Below are 23,507 nucleotides of genomic sequence, written 5' to 3'. Positions count from 1 at the left end.
TACAGAGGATAGACAAACAGTTTGAGCTCTGAATCTTATTTTTTCTCAAAACTAAGGCTATGGTATGTTTAATCATAACACAAAAACATATTTTCCTCCCTTTAATCCAATACAGTTATTGTTGTTTTTCTTCCTTGTTCTTAAGGAAGACCAATGACATTAGGAGGATGACAACTTGACTTGCAAATGCATTGGATTTAAGTAAATCAGAGTAGCATAAAGTCATTAATCTCATTCTCTCCTAGGGAGAGAATGTGCTCTCAGCACACAGGAGCAAGATATGAGTCAGAGCATCTGGCCATGGCTCTGAGTGCAAAGGGGGACCTTGGCATTTTTAAGCTAAATTTGTCTGAGCTGAAAAAACCACCAGTAATTGAAGGCTAGGTAAGAACAGAGGCAAAAAAAAAAAAAAAGGCCCAATTTGCCTTCACAAAACAGTTAGTGTGAGAAGGAAAGACCTCAGAATTTTCTGCCAGAACAGAAACAAATGCTATTTACCTGGACAAAGTTAATAGATGACAAAAAGATTTCAGAATAAATATGGCTTGGGTTAGGTTCTACTTTTTGCCAAAAAAAAATTCTATAAGTTTGACAAGTGAAGTTCAACACACACCAAAAAGGACAAGTACTTTAAGAAAAAGATTTCAAAGTGATTTTCATGGCATGATAAGCTCTGCTTTGCTTCAATCCAAGAAAAAGATCTAATACAAGGAGTCTCTGATTTAAAGGGTTGCTTCAGGGCAAGGAGATGAAAACAGTTCTGGGCCTCATCAGGATAATAAATAGAAACAAAAAAGAAAATGTTATCCTTTCACTCTCACACAAAACCATGATGCATCTTCCCTGGAAATCATTCTGTCTACCAGACCTAGGTGACAGAAGCTTGTAGCTAAGTTGCATTCTCAGCTTGATACTGAAAACCCTGCAGTTTGGTTCTAGCCAAACTTTCTGGATGTTTTACTAATTGCCTTCACACGGTCCATGTTTCAGCCAATGTGGCCCACAAACTGTTTGAATGAACTCAACATTTCATCTTGTGCCTCCCTGTCCATGCTTACAGTGTAATCGTTTAATAAATAAGCATTATTATGCGGCTTTAATAAGCTGTTGAGACTATACAGACAAAAACTATACAGTTCTACCCTCAAGATGGTAACATTCCATGGGAGATAAACATGTACATTAGTAGGTATTTGCAAAATATTAAGATAGTTAAACATTGTGTTTGGATGAACTAAGTTGTGAGGCATCCCCTCAGCCTGACGCTTGACTTATTCTCAAATTTAATTTTATTATACTGAGTGATAGAATGATGTAGAAAAACATTTAGATATTTCCTTCCTAATTAATAAAATTGCAACTGCTTTCTCACTAGATAATTAATTAACCAGAACTTCAACTTTGGGTCATCAAATATCATTTACTAAACAGAGGAACTTCCTTTCCCGAAAGTAGTCATTAACAAATGAAATCAAAAGTAAAATGATAGTAACTATTTATAATATTTTGGCTATGAGAAAGTTTATAACTTGTCACTTATAAACCCTCAATGTAATATTAGATACCCCTCTTTATTGCCGGAAATAGTTTCATCATTCATGTCAACTCAAGACACTAATTAAAATCTCATATTTCTTCTCAAGATTAAATTTAAATTCAGTTTCTCAGAAAATAAATTATAGGGCTATTTTCCCCTTTCTATTCTATTCAGTGAAATAATAATAATAATAATAAACTAACATTTATATAGTATTTACTATGTGCCAAGAACTCTACTGTGATCTTTACATCCCTGGGAAGTAAGTGAGGAAACATACAGGCTAATTTACTTGCTCAGGGTCACACATAGTCAAGTCTGAGGCTGCATTTGAATTTAGGTCTTCCTGACTCCAGGATCAAAGCTCTATTTAGCAAAACACATGCACTTTGACCCAGCCATATTATTGCTAGGCCAGTGTCCAAAAGAGATTAAAGAATATTTTGGAAAGGCTTTATACATACAAAAAATATTTATAACAGCTCTTTTAATGGTAGAAAAAAATTAGAAACTAAAGTCATGCCCATAAATTTAGAAATGGCTAGATAAAATTGAATATTTTTGTACTATAAAATATGAGAAATTAGATTATTTCATTAGAGACATTAAAAAAAAACTTATAGGAACTAACAGAGTGAAGTAAGCAAAACTAGAAGAATAAAATTTATACTCTAACAACAATATTATAAAAGAACCAAACAATTTTGGAAATTTTTTTATAAAGTGATGAACAAAAAATCAAAACCAAGAGAACAATTCCTACAATAACATCAACACTGTCTGGACAAACAATTTTCAAGAGATGTAAGAACTCTGATTAATATAATGACCCTACAATGATGAAACATCTCATGAAAGAATGATGGTATATTTAAGGCACAAAATAAGAGAAATGTGTATATGGCCAATGAGGGTATTTGTTTTGAAAGGCTAAACAATTTGTTACAATGAATTTGTATTTTCTCTCTTTTTTTTCAATAAGAGATGAGAAGGACAGAAAATAATTTTCATAAATAATTTTACTATTTTCATTTTCATAAATAATTTAAAATGGGAGTGGTGTTACAGATGTGGAATGTAATATGCCCTTTCAATTAAGGTCTTTGTATTATTATTTTATTTAATTTACTTGCTATATTTTGATACAAGAGACCTTTCCTGGAATTAAGATCATCCTAAACAGAAAAATAAAACTTTTATTTCTTTAAAGGAACTAGAAGCTAGGATTATGGGAAAAGTTCTTGTTAAGGTGGAATTCTAAAGGATCCCTTATTCATATGAACCTCTCAGAATCTGAGAGCAGGTATTCTTAACTGCAGTGCATGAACTTGTTTTTTAAAAATAATTTTATAATTTTTTCAATAAAGTTAGCTTGCTATGTAATCCTATGGCTTTATTTTATGCATTTCAAATCATTTTTTTTTTTCTGAGAGACTGCCAAAGGGGTCCAGGACACACACACAAAAGTCAAGAACCTCAATCCTAGATAGGTTAGTAATTTATCTTCAATTTATTTACTTATGAGACTATTTTTTCCAGTATAATGAAAATTCTTTTAGTTCAGGAACTATTTTTCATTTTATTTTTGTCTCTTTAAAAACATGAAGAAATATATTTGGAACTGGCTCCTAGATCCAAAGAAATTTTATTGCGCCCTAACTGATATAGTATTTCATTTGCATCAAAAGCTCCCAGAAGAAAAAGGCTGTGTGTGTCTCTGTTATTTTTCATACAATCTGGTGAGATAGGGTAACTTAATCAGCAGTATATGATGTCACTAACCTGTCATTATCAGGTTGATGATCAGATGATGTCATTATCGTCAGGTTTTTTCACCAGGTATAAGGGAGGAGGGATAGGCTAATTGTGATTGTTGGTCAACTGTGAGAGGAAAGAGATTTTTTTTTTTTTTTTTTTTTTAACCAGAGTGAAGTCTGTAACTTTATAAAAGAGGAGGAAAGATACCTTAGGATAAGGGAAGGCCAAACTATCAATCACCTCTAAATTCTACCCTAATTACTCCCTTCCCCTCTTAAAGCTCTAATAACGATTATGACTGTACCTAAGCCACTTGATAGGAATCCATCTGTTACTTGGGAAGACCTGCAAGTTGAAAAGTTAAATAGGAACAAACCATTCAGAAATCGTGTCTAACTCTATCCCTTAGTCCCAGTAGTCTCTGAACACTCATATCTACTACATTAGCAACCCTTGACTTAAAAGTAATTATCTTTTCTAGGAAGAATCCTTCTTAATTGAGCCAGTCAATTAGAATTGGGCATAAATAGAACTAGAACACCTTTTTACACACAAAACTATTATATGGAACTGGACATGGTCCCAATGTAAGAAATCTGCATAATGGAGAGGAGGCTAATCTGAAGAGAAATTCTGAGGGTCTAAAAGCAAAGGAAATGCCTCAAACTGGGGATCCATCACATCTCTAAAAAGTCAAGATAGATGGGAATTGAGGCAGAGAAGAGAGAGACCAACCAAAAAGGGTCAGCATCTATAAAGGATTGTGAAAAAGGATGTCCTGAGAAAAAGGCAGACTATCCCCTAATGCCCTCATTATTCAAAAGTTCCCAGTAATCTGAATTTTGCTTCAATCACAGAGATGCCAGATAAATGCAGTCAGGCACAGATCCCAAACTCTTCATAAATGGAGACTTGGAAAGAGTCACTGAATTAAAACTTATCCAAATATGGGAATCTTCATCTTTTTTGCATCATGGACTCCTTTAGCAGCAGTCTGATTACTAATTTTATATAAAGAAGAGGTAAAAGAAGCACCAGGAGTGAGAAATCGACTCAGGAGAGCAATTGATTGTGAAAAAGAATATTAAAATTATTTTTTTTATTTTAAATTAAATTATTTTAATTTATTAAAGATTAAAATGCATCAGTTTGTAACAAAATATAAGAAATTATGTTATAGACATCCATTACAGGTTACAAAGGAGTGCTATTTATTATGTGAATTAATAAGTTAGAAGCAAGAAAGGAGTTTTAATATTAACAATTAAGGGGAAGGACAAGTTCCCCAGGGGAACTCACTGTTAACCAAAAAGAAGATGCCATTAAAGGGAATTCTCGATGGGATGGGAGTAAACCATTGACTGACAGGCTGACTCCATGGAGGAGTTTAGCAGACTAACCCGCTTTGGGGTTACAGTCCCATTGTCAGGCTAACCCTAAAAGGGATTTTGGAAAGATCTATAGAATGATGTTTTTATAAGGAAAATATAACCTCAAAGTATGACATCATAACTTGGCTTTCTGATTGGATAAAAGTGAGATTGTCAGTGACCCCCTCCCCCACTGTAGGGATGACTAACGGAAAGTCCACTTGAACAGAAGACCCCCTTAAGAACAAAAGGCTCACTGGAGACTTTCCAGCGTACCCCAGGAGGATTATAATCCTGTCACTGCTTCCGGCTTTCTCTGCTAATGCCCACCCAGCTCCCGGGACCTCCCTCTACAATAACACGTTACAAATAACAATAGCATTCCTACAGCATGATGGGACTCACTTTATCAGCACAGCCACTTTACGAGTTGGGTGCTAATTTGGTTCCTTTTTGATGTTGAGACTGAGCTAAGCAATGGTTATACGAGTTGTAAAGTCCCAGAAGCAATAGGTGGTATTTGTTCTTCCCACTTTACAGATGTAGAAACTGAGCTAAACAGAGGCTATATATTTGTTCTCCCCATTTTACAGATGTTGAAACTGAACTAAACAGAAATTATGCGACTTGCAAGATCACAGAGGTAATAAGTTCCTGAGACAGGATTCGAACTCAGGTTAACCTGGCTGCAAGATCTCAAAGTCTTAGCAAGAGTTGCGTGCAACGGGACGTGCGCCACAAGGACGCCTCTTTTCCTTTGTGCATTGAGCTGGGAGTTTAAAGTTCTGGGGATGAGATTTCAAACGCGACTTGGGTAACGCTCGCGTGTCGGTGTAGCCAGAGACTCTGGAGGAATTCTCTGGAACTGAACTTAGAGCCCGGGAGAGGGAGGAACAGAAGGCCACGTGATTAGACTGCTAGCACACTGCCCCTACCTAACATGGACGCATCTGCTTCCTCAGCCCCACCTCCACCCCCTACCCCCATTGTGACGGCAGAGTGCGTCATCACGCCGGCCCTCCCAGTGGCTGCGCCTATCTCTTCCCCACTAAGCCCGCCCTACCGCGGGCAGCGGCCTCCTCTGATTGGCTGCTTCCGACCGTTCGGTTTGTGCGTGGCCTGTAGAAGCTGCGCACGCCGCAGAGGGCACGAAAGTCAGGGAAGCGAAGGAGGAGTAGGTGGCGGAGGTGGAAGAGGAGGAGGAGGGCGGGGCCGAGGGTCCGGTATTTGCGCCTTTAACCAGATCGGGAGGCTGACACGCACCTAAGCTGACCAGGTGGGCTGAGGTACTTCTGATCTCCGCTTCTCTGCCTGCCTTGCCCTTGTCTCCCCGCTGGGGCCGTTGGGAACCGTTGGGGGCTGAGGCTGGCCGCGTCCCCGCTTTCCCATCCCTTTTCTTCTTTCTCCTCCGCCGGGAAAGGGGGCCGGGGAGGAGCATAGAGGTCATCTGGCCCCTTGCTTTACCGAGGGGAGAACGGAGGTTCTGGGCTGGAGCCACAGTAAGTCCAAACGTGTTACGAAGGGGGAAGCTGAGGCCCCGGGCGGAGGAAGTCGCGTTGTGGGACCTAAAGGTCATCCAGCGTCATATTGCGGAGGGAGAAAACCGAGGGGCGGGGGAGTGGGAATGAGGGGAGAGACCTAAGTAAGGTCCCACTGCTGGGGAGGTCGCTGTTGCGGCGCCTCTATTCCAAAGCGGGGGGGTAGAGCGTCCCAAAGATGTGCTGACTCATCCCCGCGGCTCCCTAAACCGGGCGCCCCCAAGCCCCCGGAGGACCCGCGGAAAAACACCCTAGGGGGCGTTTCGGAGGTTTGTTCCCCTGACGGGAACAGGCAAGTCGAGCCTAGAGAGGGAGGGAGCGGGACCTGCCCGAGAGCAGGATGCCTCCCACGTTGGGAGCTGCGTCTGCCGCCCTTCTGGCCTGGGCCGAGGGATTGGCCGGGCCCGCTGACCTTCCGGGGACGTGAGCCGCTTCTGATGCAACGGGGCGAAAGGGCTGAGCCCCTCCTTCGGTGGGGGGCGCTCCCTGAACCTGGGGGTGGTGCTCTGACGAGGTGCTCGGCTTTGTGCCGGCGCGCGGGGCTGGTTGCCTGGGCAGGGACGGGGATCCCCGCCTTCACTTGGTACTCCTGCTAGATAGGGAAGAAACTGGGAACAGAAAGTGGCAGCATCTGGTTGCCTCGCTGATGAGCATCTCAAGCCTTAGTTCCCCTGACATCCGGTGATGTACTTCAGCCGCCCGTGGGAATCTGGCCCCAGCAAAACCTTGTGTCAGCGTGAGGGAGAGTGCTGAATTGCTTGTGTAATGAGGTGAAAGTTCATGGGTTAAGGCTTGAATCGGGCCTCATCATTTTTGTTGTTTTTGCGATATCTAAGTGAAATTTTTACTATTTGATATTTTCTAATTAACGTTCATGATACTGAGCACATCATTCGACTCAAATACTACTTGGCTCTTTGAGAAAATTGACCCTATGTTAGCCTTCCCCTTAGAAAGCAGTTAACAGTTAATTAAAACTATGCCATGAAGACATGTTTTATGTGCTTCAATCTTTTAAGCTACAACTATATTTTAAAATACAATCGGCAATCCATAGTTTCATTTGGACCTGAAACCTTTAGTTTAAAGGACCATTTTTCCTGTACCTTTTAGTATAAAGTATGTGATTATAAAAAGCAATATACTCATACTAAGTATAACCTCTTCTTGACTCATTTAAAAAAGTTTTTGCCTACTGAGGGTCAGATAAGCGAATAATGTGGTTTTATACAAAGAAAATATAAAATCCTTGTCTAGACAGCACTAAAATCGTATTCAGTATTAAATGCATGGTATTTAAGCATTCAGACTTTTGGATTATCTTTTAGTATGTCAGTCAATGGTTTACTCCCATCCCATCGAGAATTCCCTTTAATGGCATCTTCCTTTTGGTTAATAGTGAGTTCCCCTGGGGAACTTGTCCTTCCCCTTAATTGTTAATATTAAAACTCCTTTCTTGCTAATTGCCGTGTATTAATTCACATAATAAATAGCACTCCTTTGTAACCTGTAATGGATGTCTATGACATAATTTCTTTTTGTTACAAATTGATGCATTTTAATATTTAATAAATTAAAATAATTTAACTTAAAATTTTAGTATATTTAGTAATTACACAAATTCTGTAGCATTTGGGAGATTGACATGGCTAAAAGGATAAGGAGATAAAACTTGATGGCATTGTGTAATAAAAGACTGCAATTGTTTATCTCCAAAATTTAGAAACAGTGGCAACCTTTAACATTTTCTTTTCTCCTCAATGTATCTATTGGCATTAGAAAACAAAAAGATTGTTTAGTATTTATTTTCTTTTTTTGTCTCTCCCCACAGCCCCACTCCCAAATACCCTTATGTATCATATATTTTGTATACTATTTAGCACAGTACCTAGCACTTACATAAATATCCTTCTCTTATTCATACTTAAAACCATATAAAGTTGTCTTGATTCTCATTCTAATATATTTAGTTTATGAAGCCAAAACCATTTGATACTAAAGAGGGGGAAAACGGGCGCCCAACAAGGAAGGTGAGAAATAGTTGCCACCTAAAGTCATATAGCTATTAAAGAGCAGAAAACCATTTCCTGTTCTAGTTTTTTAAATAAAAATTTATAAATGTGATTTTTCTGAGGTTTTCTACCTTAATGCTTTACTCACCTAATAGCGCTCAATTTTTTAAAAGCATTTCAGAAATAATCAGTGAACCTGTTGCAACACCATGCTGGCTGCAAGGTTTGCATGTCTCCGGACCCTGGCCCTGCCTTCCAGGACTTTCTACCCAACACTCAACCAGACCTCTCCTGTTCTGAGGAATTCCTTTGTGAAGACAAATCAATGGCTCATGCAGTCCAACAGAGTAAGTAAAATTTGTAATCATTTAACATTTTGTAATATCTTCTTTGAAAACATTATGCACTAAACAAGGAGGAAGCATGAACTACCAGTCTCTTGATATCTAGTATAGAAGTACTCCTGGGACAATTAGAAAGGAATCTTAAAGGTTCTTTTCTATATCATAAGGAAGGTCCCACGTGATTGGTTCCTCCATATCACGTGCAGACTTTTGCCTTCTTTGTTCATATGCTTCAAACCCTGTCCCTCACAAATCACCTCTTTTTCAATGGTGGCGTGATTAAAAACTTTCTCTTCACTTGTTCTTATTTTGTTCGCTGTTAAATCTAGTGAATTCTTTAATTCGCAATATCTTAAGTCTTTCCGTTTTATACTTGGAAAAGGTGATAATGCCAATATAATCCAAAAAAAATTTTTATCTATATTATTAAGAACTTAATTTAAAAATTTAAAAAAACTACAGTTTCAGTTTGGGGATCTTGTGACTTAGCATTCCTAATAATTTCAGTGTTCCATATTACTAATTATAATTACCTTTTCTTTACCTTTTATTCAACAAATATTTAAGTGTGTTATATATTGTGAGCAAGCTATATTGCTAAGTCAAGTCAAACTTGATGTCCTTCCTTAAGTCAAACCTACAATCCAACTATATGGATTTGGCAGAAGGGGTAAAGATTGGGGGGAGGGGCATTTCTGTAGTACCTATCATGTGGTAGGTATCAAGCTAAGTGTTTTAAAAATATTATTTTACTTGATCCTCACGCAACCCTCTGAGATAGGTGTTATCTCTATGTTATAATTGAGAAACCTAAGGCAAGGTGAAGTGACTTGTCCAGAATCACACAGGAAATATCTGTGGCTGGATTGAAATCAGGTCTTCCTGACTTCAGGCCCAATACTATTGGGTACACCACAGTACTGTATATGACACTTAAACAAGTATACAAATATGTAGTAACTCGATAGTCAGTAATTGATGTAGAATAAAACACTTTGAGAAAACTGAACAAGAGAAGAAGGAAAGATCATTTCCAAATGGGAAAATCAGAAGAGGCTTCATGAGTAACTAACATTAGAGGCAGAATCTGAAGATTACATAGTATTTTCATTGAAACAATATAATGAGTGTTCTAGGAGGAGAGAGAATATTGTGATCAAAGACATAGTGTTAGTAAAATGTAATATGATGCATAAAAGATTGCAAGTAGTCTCATTTCCTAAGAAATGACCATTAGATGGAGAAAATAAATGATGAGAAATAAACCTGGAAAGGTAGAAAAGCATTCCCAGGCTTTTGGAAGGCCTAGACTAAGAAATTTAGAATTCTTTAGCTTATCTAAAACTATGAAAGAATTTTGAGTAGAGGAGTGACATGAAAGAATTAGCTAGTATGTAAGAAAGGCATTAGAGCTTAAGGGTTTTTCTGTTAGTATCAGCGTGAACAGTGGTGCCCTTTGACAGAAACATAGAAACCAAAGGAAGTAAATTTGGAGGGAAAGTTGGAATCTCTTTTAGATTGTTCAACTTTTAAGTGTTATTAGCTAATTAGCTCAATTAGAAATGCAGTTCTGAAGCCCAGAAGAATAACTAGTTATACAATTGGTTCTGAGAGAGTGAATAAAATGTCTAAAGGAGAGAGTGTTTGTAAATAAGAAAAGCATCTTGAACCTTCTAGAACAGGAGAAAGACTTGAGAAGTGATCAAAAAAGGAAAGCTAAGAGAATGGTTTTACCTTGACATGAAATGAGAACGGCATTTGATATAGGACATTTGACATTGTCATCATTTCAGAAGTCAAGAAAAGTGGGGCTTGGGAAAACATTTTTGAACTTGGTAATGAAAAGATAGTTGAAGAAAACTTTTTGAATAATGTCAAAAAGATGATGAAGATTCAGAATTTGAGGATATTAACATTTTCATTCCCAAAGAATTTTGTTAGAGGGATATGAAAACAATTTGTTGGTTTTTCTTTTATTTAATTTAGGAGACTTCTTGTCTGACTAGTGATTTAGGAAATAATTTGGCCCATGTCGTAGCAGAAGAAAGTAAGTCTTGAAATCCAGTGTCCAACTCAGACATTATATTGTTTGTGTGAACTTGGACAAGCCCCTTAACACCTCTGAGATGAGTCAGCACTTTAGAGAAACCAGAGTCTATATACAGCAAATTATATGTAGCCCTATACCTTTGATAGGCCTGCAGCACCAAGCCAAAGCCACCCTTCTCTTGTTTGTTTTATCCTATCTCCTTCCATCTCCTCCCTGGCTTTTTTCTGTCAATTATCCTTTCTCATGTGCCATGATCTCTTTTCTTACAGATATGTGCCAGTTTTCTTTCTTCTGTCTTTAAACAAAACTTTCTCAACCTTTCTACTGTTATCAAACTAGTTGTGCCATCACCATCAAGCTCTTTACAAAATAATCTATACCTACTCTTCTTAGCATCGCTAGTCACTCTAGAAGTATATATTCTGAAACCTAAAATTCTGGGCTTACCGGTGACTTCCTTCAGATCGTAAGTGTAGTTTCTAATGATCTTTTCCCCCAGCAATCTTAATTCACTTCTGTGTCTTTAATTTCCCCTCTATATACATAATTTCTGAAACTAAACTACCAGATCTACTGTTCTCCTACATATGCCAGTCTCACATTTCCCTCTGCCTATACTGAATTCAGCCTGAATTTCCCAGTGAAAATAAATCCAAACTGAAATCTGTTTTTCCACAAAACCTGCTTTTCCTCACCCTGCTTTCTCTCTGTTTTACTATAACCCTTCTAGTCTTCCAGACTCTTCATCCAGAAGAGGTTCCTCCTCCTCACTTATCCTACAACCCTTATGTCCCATCAGTTACCAAGCCTGGTGTTCCCCCTTGCTTATTTATTAAAGTATGATTCCTTAGCCTGGCAGGGTATTCTATAAAAATAAATCCAAACTGTTTTTCCACAAAACCTGCTCTTCCTCACCCTGCTTTCTCTCTGTTTTACTATAACCCTACTAGTCTTCCAGACTCTTCATCCAGAAGAGTTTCTTCCTCTCACTTATCCTACAACCCTTATGTCCCATCAGTTATCAAGCCTGGTGTTCCCCCTTGCTTATTTATTAAAGTATGATTCCTTAGCCTGGCAGGGTACTCTATATTGTGGCATTTACTATTCTCCTTCACATGAAGCAAAAACTTCAGTACTCTTAATCCCTTGTTCTTGTCACCTCTCCATATTTTTATACCTATTTTCTCCTCCTCTCCTTTCTCCCTGGCTTTGCCCAGGTGCTTTTTTCTTTCTTCTCTCCTACTCTTCAATATTAATTTCTAGGAAGCCTTCTTTTATCTCTTTTGTCCCTGTTCCCTCGAGCTGGAAATAATTGTTTATATGTCAAATTCCACTGTATGGTTCTCTTATTCCTAATATATGTAAGTAAATGTTTTATTTTATCCTGAACACCATAAGTTTCTTGATCTGTCTCATTTCATCTTTGTGAGGAACATAATGAACATTCTTGAACATAATGAGTGCCTCCTCCCCTCCCTCCCACCTCACACACAGTAGTAGGTATTTGATAAATGTTTTTGAATTGAATATCAGATATTTTATTTCAGATGCCTTATAGTAACTTTTTTTAAAATTCCATCACATGGACTTGGTTCTTTTCAATAATGAGGTGATTCAAGCCAATTCCAATAGACTTATGAGGGAGAGAGCCATCTGCATCCAGAGAGAGAACTATGGGGACTGAATGTGGAATCTTTGCATGTATTTTGAAAAATAAAAAGCTATCTTTTTTTTAATTCCATCATATATTGTCACTTAGAAATACCACTTCACAAACTGTTTAGAGGATGTCACTCACTTTTTTTATTTTTCTTTTTTAAAAAATACATCAGGGCTATGCCACCAAATCAAGATTTGGGGTCCGTCGTGGGAAAACTGGCCAAGAAATTAAGGAAGCAGCATTTGAACCATCAGCAGAAAGAGTATTTAAAAGTAGGCAGCTGTCTAAATATAAATTTTTTTCTACTTTGACAATATTCAGTATTATATTGGTATTTAAGAAATTATTAATTCTGAAAGTATAACATTAAATTCAGCAGCCAATTTGGAAGGAAAATGTGGCATATTGGATTTTACTATATAGTTTTAAAGACAATCCTAGAAACTAAATGTGATTTGTATTGTGGGATAATGGCATTTTGTTAAAGTTGTTATTTTAATGTGCTAAAAAACAGAAGTAATTATTAAGGATGTCGAACCTTCCACCACCCAGTTATTATAAAAATTGATTATATAAATTAACATTCACTTCAATAAAATTACATTCAAAACCTAATTGTTTTTTAAATGAAAGATTAAAAATATTATGAACAAACGGCTACAAAGGAAATGTTAATAATGTTTCTCTTAAGATCAACTTAACATTGAAGGGTTATTCCATTAATACTTGCTGATCAGTCACAGTGAAAGATACTAAGTCCTTTCTCCTGTCCTCTGCAGTTGATCAGATGGGAAGATGGTTTGTTGCTGGAGGAGCCGCTGTTGGTCTTGGAGCACTCTGCTACTATGGCTTGGGAATGTCAGATGAGATTGGGGCGATTGAAAAGGCAGTGTAAGTGAATTCCACATTGGGCTTAACCAAGTTTCATTGATTTCTCACTGCACAATTCTTCAATCACTTGAGGAATATTTTGCTACCAGTTAACTATTAAAATAAATACTAATGAAAGTGGAATTGCTTATTGCAGCTTTATTGAACTTAAAAACTAAATCAGAATGTGGTAAGAACTCAAAATATTAACCTCCAAAACAGTCTTAACTATCTGTCATATTTGTTTCTTACAGAATTTGGCCACAGTATGTGAAGGATAGAATTCATGCCACCTATATGTATTTCGCAGGAAGTGTTGGTTTAACAGCATTGTCTGCCATAGCAGTTAGCCGATCACCTGCTTTAATGAACTTTATGTTGAGGGGCTCCTGGATGGTAAGTTCATTTGGAATTTTCTCTTACAGCTTTTAAAGTATATGTGGAAGACAGGAAACTTTATTGAGGAAAATCAATGAAAGGGCAAATGCATAACTGTATCTCACAAACCTGAAGAGACATCAAAATCAATTCACAACATTGAAATCAATTCCTTTCCTAAGGATTATCTGAATCTTAAAATCATTGTGTTCAGTATAGTCTAGTTTTTGTTGTTGTAGTTTTTTATTTTTTAATTCAAGGAAGTGTGAAATACAGCTTAGAAAAATTTATGTCGTCAATGGAAATTGTTGGCACCTAGAAGATTAAAGTAAGCTTCATTTATTTTGGAGAAATTGCTTTCTATAGAAAAATGTTATTCCCAAGACAAGTTGTACCTGATAACTGAGAAATCACTATAATACAACAAATTACATTTATAACATTATATGAAGAATTGATTCCTAATAAATTTTTTGCAGAAAATTACTACACTTCATATAATTTAATATAATTTGTGGGCATATGAGATTTGTTGGTATTTTCTACAATGAAAACTGTCATGTAGATTGGCATCTCATCTATACTAAAGTCTAAAAGTTTTCTGAGCGCTAACTAAGTTGCCCAGTGGTTACACGGCTAATGGAAGCTAAATGTATTCTTTGAAAAATCCCCACATGTCCCAGAATCTTAAAAGTTAGGTTGACTGCTATTGTTCTAACCTGTTGCAAAGAATTCCTAGGACACATGTTAACAGCAGAGGGAGCCATTGCTAAACATATTTAAAGAGAGTTCAAGAATTGAAAAGATAATCCTATGTTTAGATTGAGGTTGGGAGATCTAATATCTTCCTTTTTTAAGTTTTAAAGACTAATGATATTACTTAGCACTTCGGAGTTTAAAAACAAAGCAAGGATTATTTTTTCCTAGTAATACTTTTCATCTTACAGACAATTGGAGCAACTTTTGTAGCCATGATTGGAGCTGGAATGCTGGTTCAGTCAATATCATATGAACAGAGTCCAGGTTCAAAACATCTTGCTTGGATGTTGCATTCTGGTATGTCTTCCATAGTTTAAACATATAATCTTAATTATCTAAAAGTATTGTTCTCTCTGGTATCTTATTAGAGACAAACAATTTGTAAGGAATGTTGTCATCTTAATTTAGAAACACCTTGTGATGGGATTTAATTTTCTTTACAGATAAGTAGAATGTTTACAGAAATAATTTATAAAAATAAAAATCTTTAAGGTTAAGTTTTAAAACTACAAAGGGTTAATAAAGACATGCCTATTTTGTCATTTCAGCAATGGGCTTATGAAACCTACCATCATATTTACTCTTGATCTGTTCATTTAAATTTGCTGTATTTCAACATTGGGATACATTTGTTGTATTGTCATAAGAAACTTGTCCTTGGAATTGTATTTGTTTAAAAGGTTAAATAGAATTTCATTTATCTAGATTAACATTCTCTTAGTTTTTTACTTTTTTGTAATATGTGACTGTATGTTCTTTTAACTTAGGAATGTCCAAGAATGTTTTTATCTAGCATGATAATTTAGTATATGATATAATTTTTTGAAAATATATAAGATGTTATGATTACAAAACTACTAGCTTTATTCCTAAGAAAAATGTTTTGCTAAATATCTGTTTAAAACGAATATTATTTTATATCCATACATTTTAGATATTTCAATGCGTTTTATTTCCATAGGTGTCATGGGTGCAGTGGTGGCCCCTCTGACTTTGTTGGGTGGCCCTCTGATCCTCAAAGCTCTTTGGTATACAGCAGGCATTGTGGGCGGCCTCTCTACTGTAGCCATGTGTGCTCCTAGTGAAAAATTTCTAAACATGGGAGCACCACTGGGAGTGGGCCTGGGTGTTGTTTTTGTTTCTTCTCTGGGTAAGCATGATTAATTTTGATGTATTTATTCTGTACCATGACTTTTTAAAGAATAACTTAAATAATTTAATCAGGGGGTTGTTATTTCAGGAGTTACATAAATTTATATTAAATGTGATTTTATTAGCTAGCATCCTATGAAATAAACATTAAAATTAATATCACAATTGATCTAAATAAATATCACTAAATATCGGTTATACTAAAAAAGGTCTAATAAATCAGATGAGGAATAGAACTTTGTAGCATAAAGAAAAGAGCCCTAGTCTAGCTCTTCTGCTTGCTGCCTTAGCCAAGTCACTTAGTCTCACTGGGTTTTAGTTTTCTCATCTCTAAAAAATGATGAGATTGGATTAATTGATTTCCAAGGTCTTTTTCAGTGGCAACTTTTAAAATTCTATGAACATGGGGTTAATTCATGGTTATTACAAAGAATGGGCAATAAATAAGAGTGCCATCCTGGAATCAGGAGGATTCATGATTTCAAATAAGACCTCAGACATTTCACTAGCTACATATCTCGGGGCAGATTACTTAACTCTTGATTGCTTCACTTTCCTCATATCGAAAATGAATTGGGGGGGGGGGGGGGGGGGGAAGGCAATTTGCCCAGAAAGCCTAATATGGCGTCACAAAGAATCAGATGCGACTGAAAAATGGCTGAACAACAACAAAATTACAAAGAATAACTATTCTATTCATTGAGCAAATTTTCCATTTTTGTTGTTCTTAGACTTAAATTTTCTTTTGATTATGTTGCTGATTGTGTTTATGTTGTTTAATGTGTGTTGGGTACATAATTTCTGGTTTAGAAATGAGAGAAATGTGAACATCCTAAACCTAACTATGCTAAAATTGCTTTTTCCCATTTTGATTACAGGATCTATGTTTCTGCCACCTACCACCCCACTTGGTGCTGGTCTTTATTCTGTGGCAATTTATGGTGGATTAGTTCTTTTTAGCATATTCCTTATACGTGATACCCAAAAAGTCATCCGGTGGGCAGAAGTAGTGCCAATGTATGGCACAGAAAGATATGACCCTATTAATTTGTAAGTATTCTGTAGTGTTGGAAAGCTGCAGGTCGATTTCTTTTTGGGGAGAGGAAGTGTTTTGGTTTTTTTTTTTCTTTTTTTTTAATGGTATTAAATCAAATAATCTTTAAGCTTGAAGGAAATATATGGTTTGTTCTGATTGTCTTCATTTGTACTAGATTTGAATTACTCTGAAAAACTTGTCATCACATTGCTACTGGAATCATATAGTGTTGTATCTATTTTCATTCTTTTCAGAAAAGTTTCAAAAAAATAAATAAATAACAGGCAACTTAGGTGGTTCAGTGGATAGAGCTGAGTTCAAATATGGCCTCAGACACTTAACACTTCCTAGCTGTGTGACCCTAGGCAAGTCACTTAACCCCAATTGCCTCCACATAGATAGATAGATAAATAAATGAAAGATAAAACATACTTTTATTCTTTAGTTTTTATTTGACTCTCCTCCATTCCCTCCACTACCCAAATGAGAGAGCAAGAAAAACAAAAACCCAATGACAAATATGTAGTCATGCAAAACAAATTTTTGCATTTAGCTTTGTTTGGGGGAAAGAAAATAAAGAAAAAACATTAGGCTTCAGTCTCAGTACCCCGAGTTTGTCAATACTTTTGTCTGGAGGTGGATGACATTTTTCATTGTGAGTTCTTTATAACTGGATCTGGCACAGCTGGGTGTCACAGTGGATAAAGCTGATGCCAGCCCTGGAGTGAGGAAGACTTTGAGTTCAAAATCAGTCTTAGCTGATTTTGTGTGCTATCTGGCCTTAGGCAAGTTACTTTTAACCCTCAATTGGGAGATGGGGGGAGAATTGTAGGGGATCAGCATTATTATTAAGTCACAGCTAATTATCTTTCTGATATTGCTGTTCCTTTATAAATTTTTTCTAGTGCTTTTGCTCTTTTTACCTTGCATCAGTTCATATAAATCTTTCCAGGTCTTTTTAAAGTCATTCTTTCCATCATTTCTTCCAACACAATAATAACGGATCATATTCCTATTCCATAATTTGTTCATTCACCAACTGATACACATCCTCTGAATGTCCAGTAAGTTATCACTACAAAAAGCTGCTAAAATATGTTTAGATCCTTTTTTTCTTTTTTAAATAATTTTTTAAAATCTCTTTGAGATACAAACCTAATAGTGGTATTGCTGGGTCAAAGGGTAGGCACATTTTTATATATAGCCTTTCAGATATAATTTCAAATTGTTTTCCTGAATGGTTGAACTAGTTAACTATTCTTCTCAGCAGTTCATTAATGTAAATATTTTTTCCATATCCCCTCCAATACTTGTCATTTTTCTTGTCTGTCATGGTAGCAAATCTGATAAGTGTGAGATATAATGCCTGAGTAGATTTCCTTTGTATTTCAATTTCATATCATTAAAATGATCAGTTACCTTCCTTGAATCTCTTTCTGTTTGGTCATGAATTCTCCAAATTATGGAACTGTTAGGAACAAGACACTCCATTTTGTACTCATTTTTACCTGTAGTAATATAATTATCATAATTTTATGGCATGATAGCATAATAGTCATTCCATGTATAAAAAAATTTTTAATTGACATTGTATCGAAAAAGGCCGACAGTAAAGGTGCAAGTAGCCTATTTGAAAACTGTCTAGAGTATATGTAGCAACTAAAATTCAAGGAAAAAATGTTGTTGTTGTTTTTTTTTTTATTTCAAAGATTCTTAGATCTGTCTAAATGGTAAAATATAGTCATTTGAAGTAGATTCTTCAGGTTTTGACAAGATATCAAATGTTCTGTTTGCTTCCCTTTAAAAGGTGAAATATAGGTTATTCACTTTTTATTTTTCTTTTAAAAATAACACTTCAATCAGTGATAAGCTCATGGTGCTACTGGAAAAAAGTATTTTGGGGGAAAAAGTTATAATTTATATATTCAAACGCCAGACTAATGTCTAATAAGTTTTTAAAAGTTGTATTGATTTTGCTTTGTTTTGATTGACACAAACCCGATCAGTCTCTAAGACTTCACAGACTTATTTTCCAAGTAAAAAAATTAGTAGAGTTTCAAGCTAATATATCCTTTTTTTAACACTATCATATTCTGAGTCAAATACAAGATCAAGAGAAAAAGTGTTATTATTCACAGATGCCAAATTTTTTATTAGAATTTCATTTTCCATTTTAAATAGTATTTTGTGTATATATATATATAATATAGTTGCTTCTATATTTAAGGCTCCCCTACCAAATAATTGTCATTACTACATTATCAACATCCTTTTTTCTTATAGGATGATGGGAATCTACATGGATACACTGAATATCTTTATGCGAGTAGCCACCATGCTAGCAACTGGGAGCAACAGGAAGAAATGAACTGATTACATTTTTGAACCATCCAAATCTTGCTTGTGTTCTTGGTGTGTATACTATTAAATCATTTCTTGTACAAGCAGCTTTGGTTGAAGTCAGAAGTTCAGAGCCACTTCAGCATAGTTGTTGTTCCCATACAGTGTGATGCTTCAACTTCTACCTCCTCTTGAGAATAAATTCAGCACTTCTCTTGCAAATAAGCATATAAACTTTCCAGTTTTCATCTTTGAGTGATTGCTAACGGAAAAGGATTACACTTTATTTCAACATTCTGTTAGTTGTCCATATGTTTGCTCAGTTCATTGATATTATTTAATAATTTATTATCACCATTCAAAAAGGAATTGTGTGTACAAAAGAGACTTCCAGGATTAATGTAGAGAACCTGTCTCTAGTTTTAGATGCCGCTGTAAGTGTTAAATAATTGCTACTTGCTAACTGGCAATGGATAGGGTTTATCAGGTATAGTTATTACTGTCTTTAACATAATTAGCCCTCACCTGATATTGAGTGTCGTTGTGGCATTTTTGGAATACCAATATAATACTCATATTTCAAGAATAAGGAAGGTACCTTTACAATCCATCCAGGTCTCAAAATGTTAACCTTCTCCAAGTATTTATCATGGTTTATTTTTGTAAGTCCTGTTTTTGAATCATCTAGAACTATTTATTTGAAATAATTTCACTTTAAACTTAAAGCTTTAAAAGTAACAAATTGGTGTTGCCTATCCTATCCTTGCCAGTAAGTGTATTGATACATATAGATGTAGCTTATTCAACTTAAATCAAAGATTATGACTTGTCTTTGTCTTTTTATTTTTTAAAAAGATTGTTTGTCATTTAGGATATGGAATCATTTTCCTTTCCTGCACTATCAGAAATGAATGTTATTGCATCCCTTCCACTAAATGCTAAAATTAGAGACCAAATTAGTTCTCTCTTTGTAAAATATTGTTTTTAATTAATGTTAATTTTTCCACAGATTTTCCTTCTCAGTCCATTATTTATTTAGAAACAACTTCCTTGTAAGTAAAGCTTGTAAATTTATGACACAGAGTAAATTATTTTTGGAAGTTTTTTTAATGAATTGAAATTGAGTTTGTAAAATTATTGCAATTATATAATTGCTATTTCTGGCAAGATGTGTTTATCACCCACTATCCAGAAATAGCTAATCTTGTCCATTGGAGAGAGATGGTGTGCTTATTTTAACTGAAATAATAAAGATGTAGCTTGATAGTTGATTGGTCTGTAATTTCTCCAGTAGAACTACATATACACTAAAGGAAGTGGTTTGGTACCTTTCTTAAAAAGAAACTTAGACATAAGTGCTATCAATTATGTACCATGGAAATTTTAAGTAATTTTAGATTTACAAGAAAGGAAAACTTGCCAGGGTGCTTTTATTTGTGTCCTTACCTATGGTAGTAGTTACTGCCTTAATGCATGAGATAATTTTCAGTTTTTATAGGATGTAATTTTTCATGTAGTTGACATATTAAAGGTGCTATTTCTAGAAAAATGAGGGGATTTTCCAATATAAATGTGCTCTGACCTAGCATAAAGTGCAGTAGAGCTTTGGGTACTAAAACTTTCAAAACAGCTTATGGACAGCATTAGTTCTCTTGGCTTCCTTATCACAATAGTGCTGATTAAATAAACTCTCATTCCACTTCCAAAGACTTGTTGAGCTCAACCTCCATCTCCTACTTAACAAAGTTTTTTCTTTAACCTGTTACAGAATTTTGTTACTTGTATCCCTATTAAATTCCAGGTGGTTAGACTCAGCCCAACATTCTAGTGCCTCAAGACCTTTTTGGATCCTGGCTCCAATATTTTAGTTCTCCCTTTTAACAAAAAGAGTAGTTGGTTTTTTTCTTTGCTCCAAGTATGCAATGGTCCTTCTTTGGAAAAGTATTCTTCCACTCTCCAAGCTCTTAAGAGAGCTCAGCAGTCTTTTTTTTTTTTTTTTTTTCTTCCAGTTCAGATCTTTTTTAAACATGCAGTTGTCACAATGTTGGGGGTGGGGGGAGGGGGGTGGAAGGTGGTTAGTTTTAAGAAAGACATTATTCTCCTTAAGATGGAGAGAATGAGGCATTTTGAATTTTTTTTCCCCATCTCCTAGGAGAGAAGCCAACCTGAATACAACTCCTATTTAACAATACCAAAAAAACACAACCCACCAGATATCTCTGACTCTGTGCAGTGTGGTAAAAAAAATTCTTACTATTCTTCATCTTTTTGGAAGCAATATTTTTTTTCTTTTTTTAAATAGAATTTTATTTTTCCAAATACACGTAAATATAATTTTCAACATTTTTATACAACTACATTTCAAGTTTTTCTCCCTTCCCCCCAAGACAGCAAGCAATTTGACAGATTAAATTTATGCAATCTTTTTAATATATTTTCATATTTGTTATCTGTAAGAAAAATCAGACCAAAAGAAAAAAAGGAGAAAGTACTATACTTCTATCCACTCAGTCTCCATAGTTTTCTTGACTGTGATTGATATTTTCCACTTCAGAAATATTGGAATTGCTTTGAATCACCACATGAGGAGTATATTCTAAAAGTATCCCTTGCTTCATCTGCTTTTACTGAGTTTCCATTTCCTCCAGCCTTTGTCATAAAGGAGTTACTTTTTCAAGACATGGGGTTTCAGAAAAAAAAAATTGTACATACAAAATAGATACAATGTAAATAGAAGGAAAAAGCATTAGTACAACATGACCCACTCCTTCCAAATGCCTTCAACAGCACACCCAAGTGATTATCCTTCCTCTGATTAAAGACACCCCCAAAAAAGAAGAAATGGCCATCTCCTGCAGTGGGCAATTCATTCCACTACTAGATACTCCTTCATCCTGATCTTAGTTCTATCCCCTAGGGCCACCTAGACCTTCTTCCTTCTTCCATATGATAATCCTCTAGACGTTTGAATATATCTTTTCCCCCAAACCCACAGAGATAGCCCAAACTTTTTTCCCAGCTAACCATCTCTATCTAGTTTTTTCAAGGGTTATTAATTTGGGATTCACAGACCACTAAGGACTCTTGAGAATATACTTTAAGAGGTCTATGAATTTTATATTTTTTAATATCAACTTGGAGTAATTTTCCTTTGTAATCCTGTGCATTTTGTTTTATAAGCATTTTCTAGAGACTGGATCCACAGGCTTTACCAGATTGCCAAAAAGTGTCCATGACCAAATAAATATTAGAATCTTTGCTTTGATTCTCATCTGGCAGGTTCTTGGGGCCTTTCAGTATTTTGGTTTTCCTTTTCAAGGAAATACTCAACTTATCAATGTACTTCCTAAAATGTGGCTCTTAAGAATTGCACATGATATTCTAGGTATAATTTGACATGGTCAAAAATAAAGCGGGATGATCACATCTTAATTTCTGAACACTGTGCCTCTCAGAATGAAACCTGAGATTAAATTTACCTTTTTGGTGCATTGTAATTTTTCTGCTGGTAGTTCACTAAAACTTGTATTAATATAGCACTTTAAGGTTTGCAGAGTGCTTTACAAACATCTCGTTTGATTTACCCAACAACCTTGTCTCCATTTTACAGTTGAGGAAACAGATTGAAAGAGATTGCCTAGGGACAAAACCAGTTAGTGTCTGAGGCAGGGTTTGAACTTGTTCTGATCTCTAATGAAGAGCTCTATCCATGGCTCCACCTATCTTTCCCAGATGAATTCTTGTCTGAATGTGTCTCTCCATCTTAATTTGTACTGCTGACTTTTTTCCTTTTAAATTCTATTTGACCCAAAGCTCTCACCTGGCAACATCTTTTTCAGTACAGTACTAACACTTTTTACCCAACGTGCTTAATGTCTTTCTTACCACTTTTTGTTATCTATGAATTTTATACACAGGCCATCCTGTGGCTAAAGGCCTAGCAGAGATCCCACTGGAGACGTCTTTCCCAAGAGGCATCAAAGCAGCATGCCCTGGTGCCTATGTACTTGCACAGAGTAGGCATTTAATCAGTATATGTTGGATGAATGAATGGTTTTTCCTGATCCTTGTACCTGAGATATGTTACTGCCAGAGTGACAGAACAGCTGCCTTCTAAAGATGTAATTTTTTAAAATAAGCTTTTGTATTTGTTTTCTTATGTCATCAGTTTTTAAGACAGGAAGAAAAGAAAAGGGAAAAAAATCAGCACAACCAATTAATGCATTGAAAAAAATTCCATAAACGTGTGCAGTGTCACCTGTGGGCCTGCTCACTTCTATGGAGGATGTATCAGGATGAGCTTGATCTTAGAAATGTGCTGTGTTCGCTTTACTTTTTGATGTGTGGTGGTTTTCTTCATTTATGTTGGGACAGTTACTGTCTGTGGTGTTTTCTTGGCTGTGCTTACTTAAGTCTTATCAGTTCATGTTGATCTGTTCATGTTTCTCTGCATTCATCACATTGATCATTTCTTATAGCCCAGTAATATTTCATTATATTCATGTGCCACATTTTGTTTAGTCATTTCCAGTCAGTGGGCATCAACTTGTTTTTAATTCTTTACTATCATAAGAAGCACTGCTATAAATATTTTGGTGTGTATGGAAACTTTCTTCTTATCAATGATTTTCTTATGGCATGGGTCCAGTAAAAGACTAAAGATCAAAAAATATAGGGATTGTTAGTCACTTTAATTACATAAT

General features: G+C 35.7%; 1 protein-coding gene across 5 annotated transcripts; it reads left to right on the top strand.

The window, feature by feature from the left end:
• The first annotated feature begins 5,717 nt into the window (after positions 1-5,717).
• On the top strand, positions 5,718-20,073 carry GHITM (growth hormone inducible transmembrane protein). 5 transcript variants are annotated; one of them, XM_031956359.1, is made up of 10 exons: positions 6,785-6,973; positions 8,174-8,233; positions 8,389-8,562; positions 12,442-12,541; positions 13,049-13,160; positions 13,394-13,535; positions 14,465-14,573; positions 15,238-15,426; positions 16,307-16,478; positions 18,748-20,073. In XM_031956359.1, exons 3-10 carry the CDS (start codon positions 8,425-8,427, stop codon positions 18,830-18,832), a joined length of 1,047 nt encoding a protein of 348 aa, XP_031812219.1. In that variant the 5' UTR covers positions 6,785-6,973; positions 8,174-8,233; positions 8,389-8,424; the 3' UTR covers positions 18,833-20,073. The 5 variants fall into 5 exon arrangements, with proteins under 5 accessions (XP_003755193.1, XP_012395249.1, XP_012395255.1 ...); XM_003755145.3 differs by lacking the exons at positions 6,785-6,973; positions 8,174-8,233 and adding an exon at positions 5,718-5,941; XM_012539795.3 differs by lacking the exons at positions 6,785-6,973; positions 8,174-8,233 and adding an exon at positions 5,823-5,951.
• Positions 20,074-23,507: the final 3,434 nt, after the last annotated feature.

This window comes from Sarcophilus harrisii, chromosome 2, assembly GCF_902635505.1.
Source record: "Sarcophilus harrisii chromosome 2, mSarHar1.11, whole genome shotgun sequence".
NCBI lineage: Eukaryota > Metazoa > Chordata > Mammalia > Dasyuromorphia > Dasyuridae > Sarcophilus > Sarcophilus harrisii.
The sequence above is the reverse complement of the archived record's forward strand: the minus strand, read 5'-3'. Positions and strand labels throughout refer to the sequence as shown.

Coding starts and splice junctions, on each gene's coding strand:
- GHITM (XM_003755145.3), top strand. CDS start 8,425: ATGCTGGCTGCAAGGTTTGCATGTCTCCGGACCCTGGCCCTGCCTTCC. Junction 8,563..12,441: donor GGCTCATGCAGTCCAACAGA/GTAAGTAAAATT, acceptor AAAATACATCAG/GGCTATGCCACCAAATCAAG. Junction 13,536..14,464: donor TGTTGAGGGGCTCCTGGATG/GTAAGTTCATTT, acceptor TTCATCTTACAG/ACAATTGGAGCAACTTTTGT.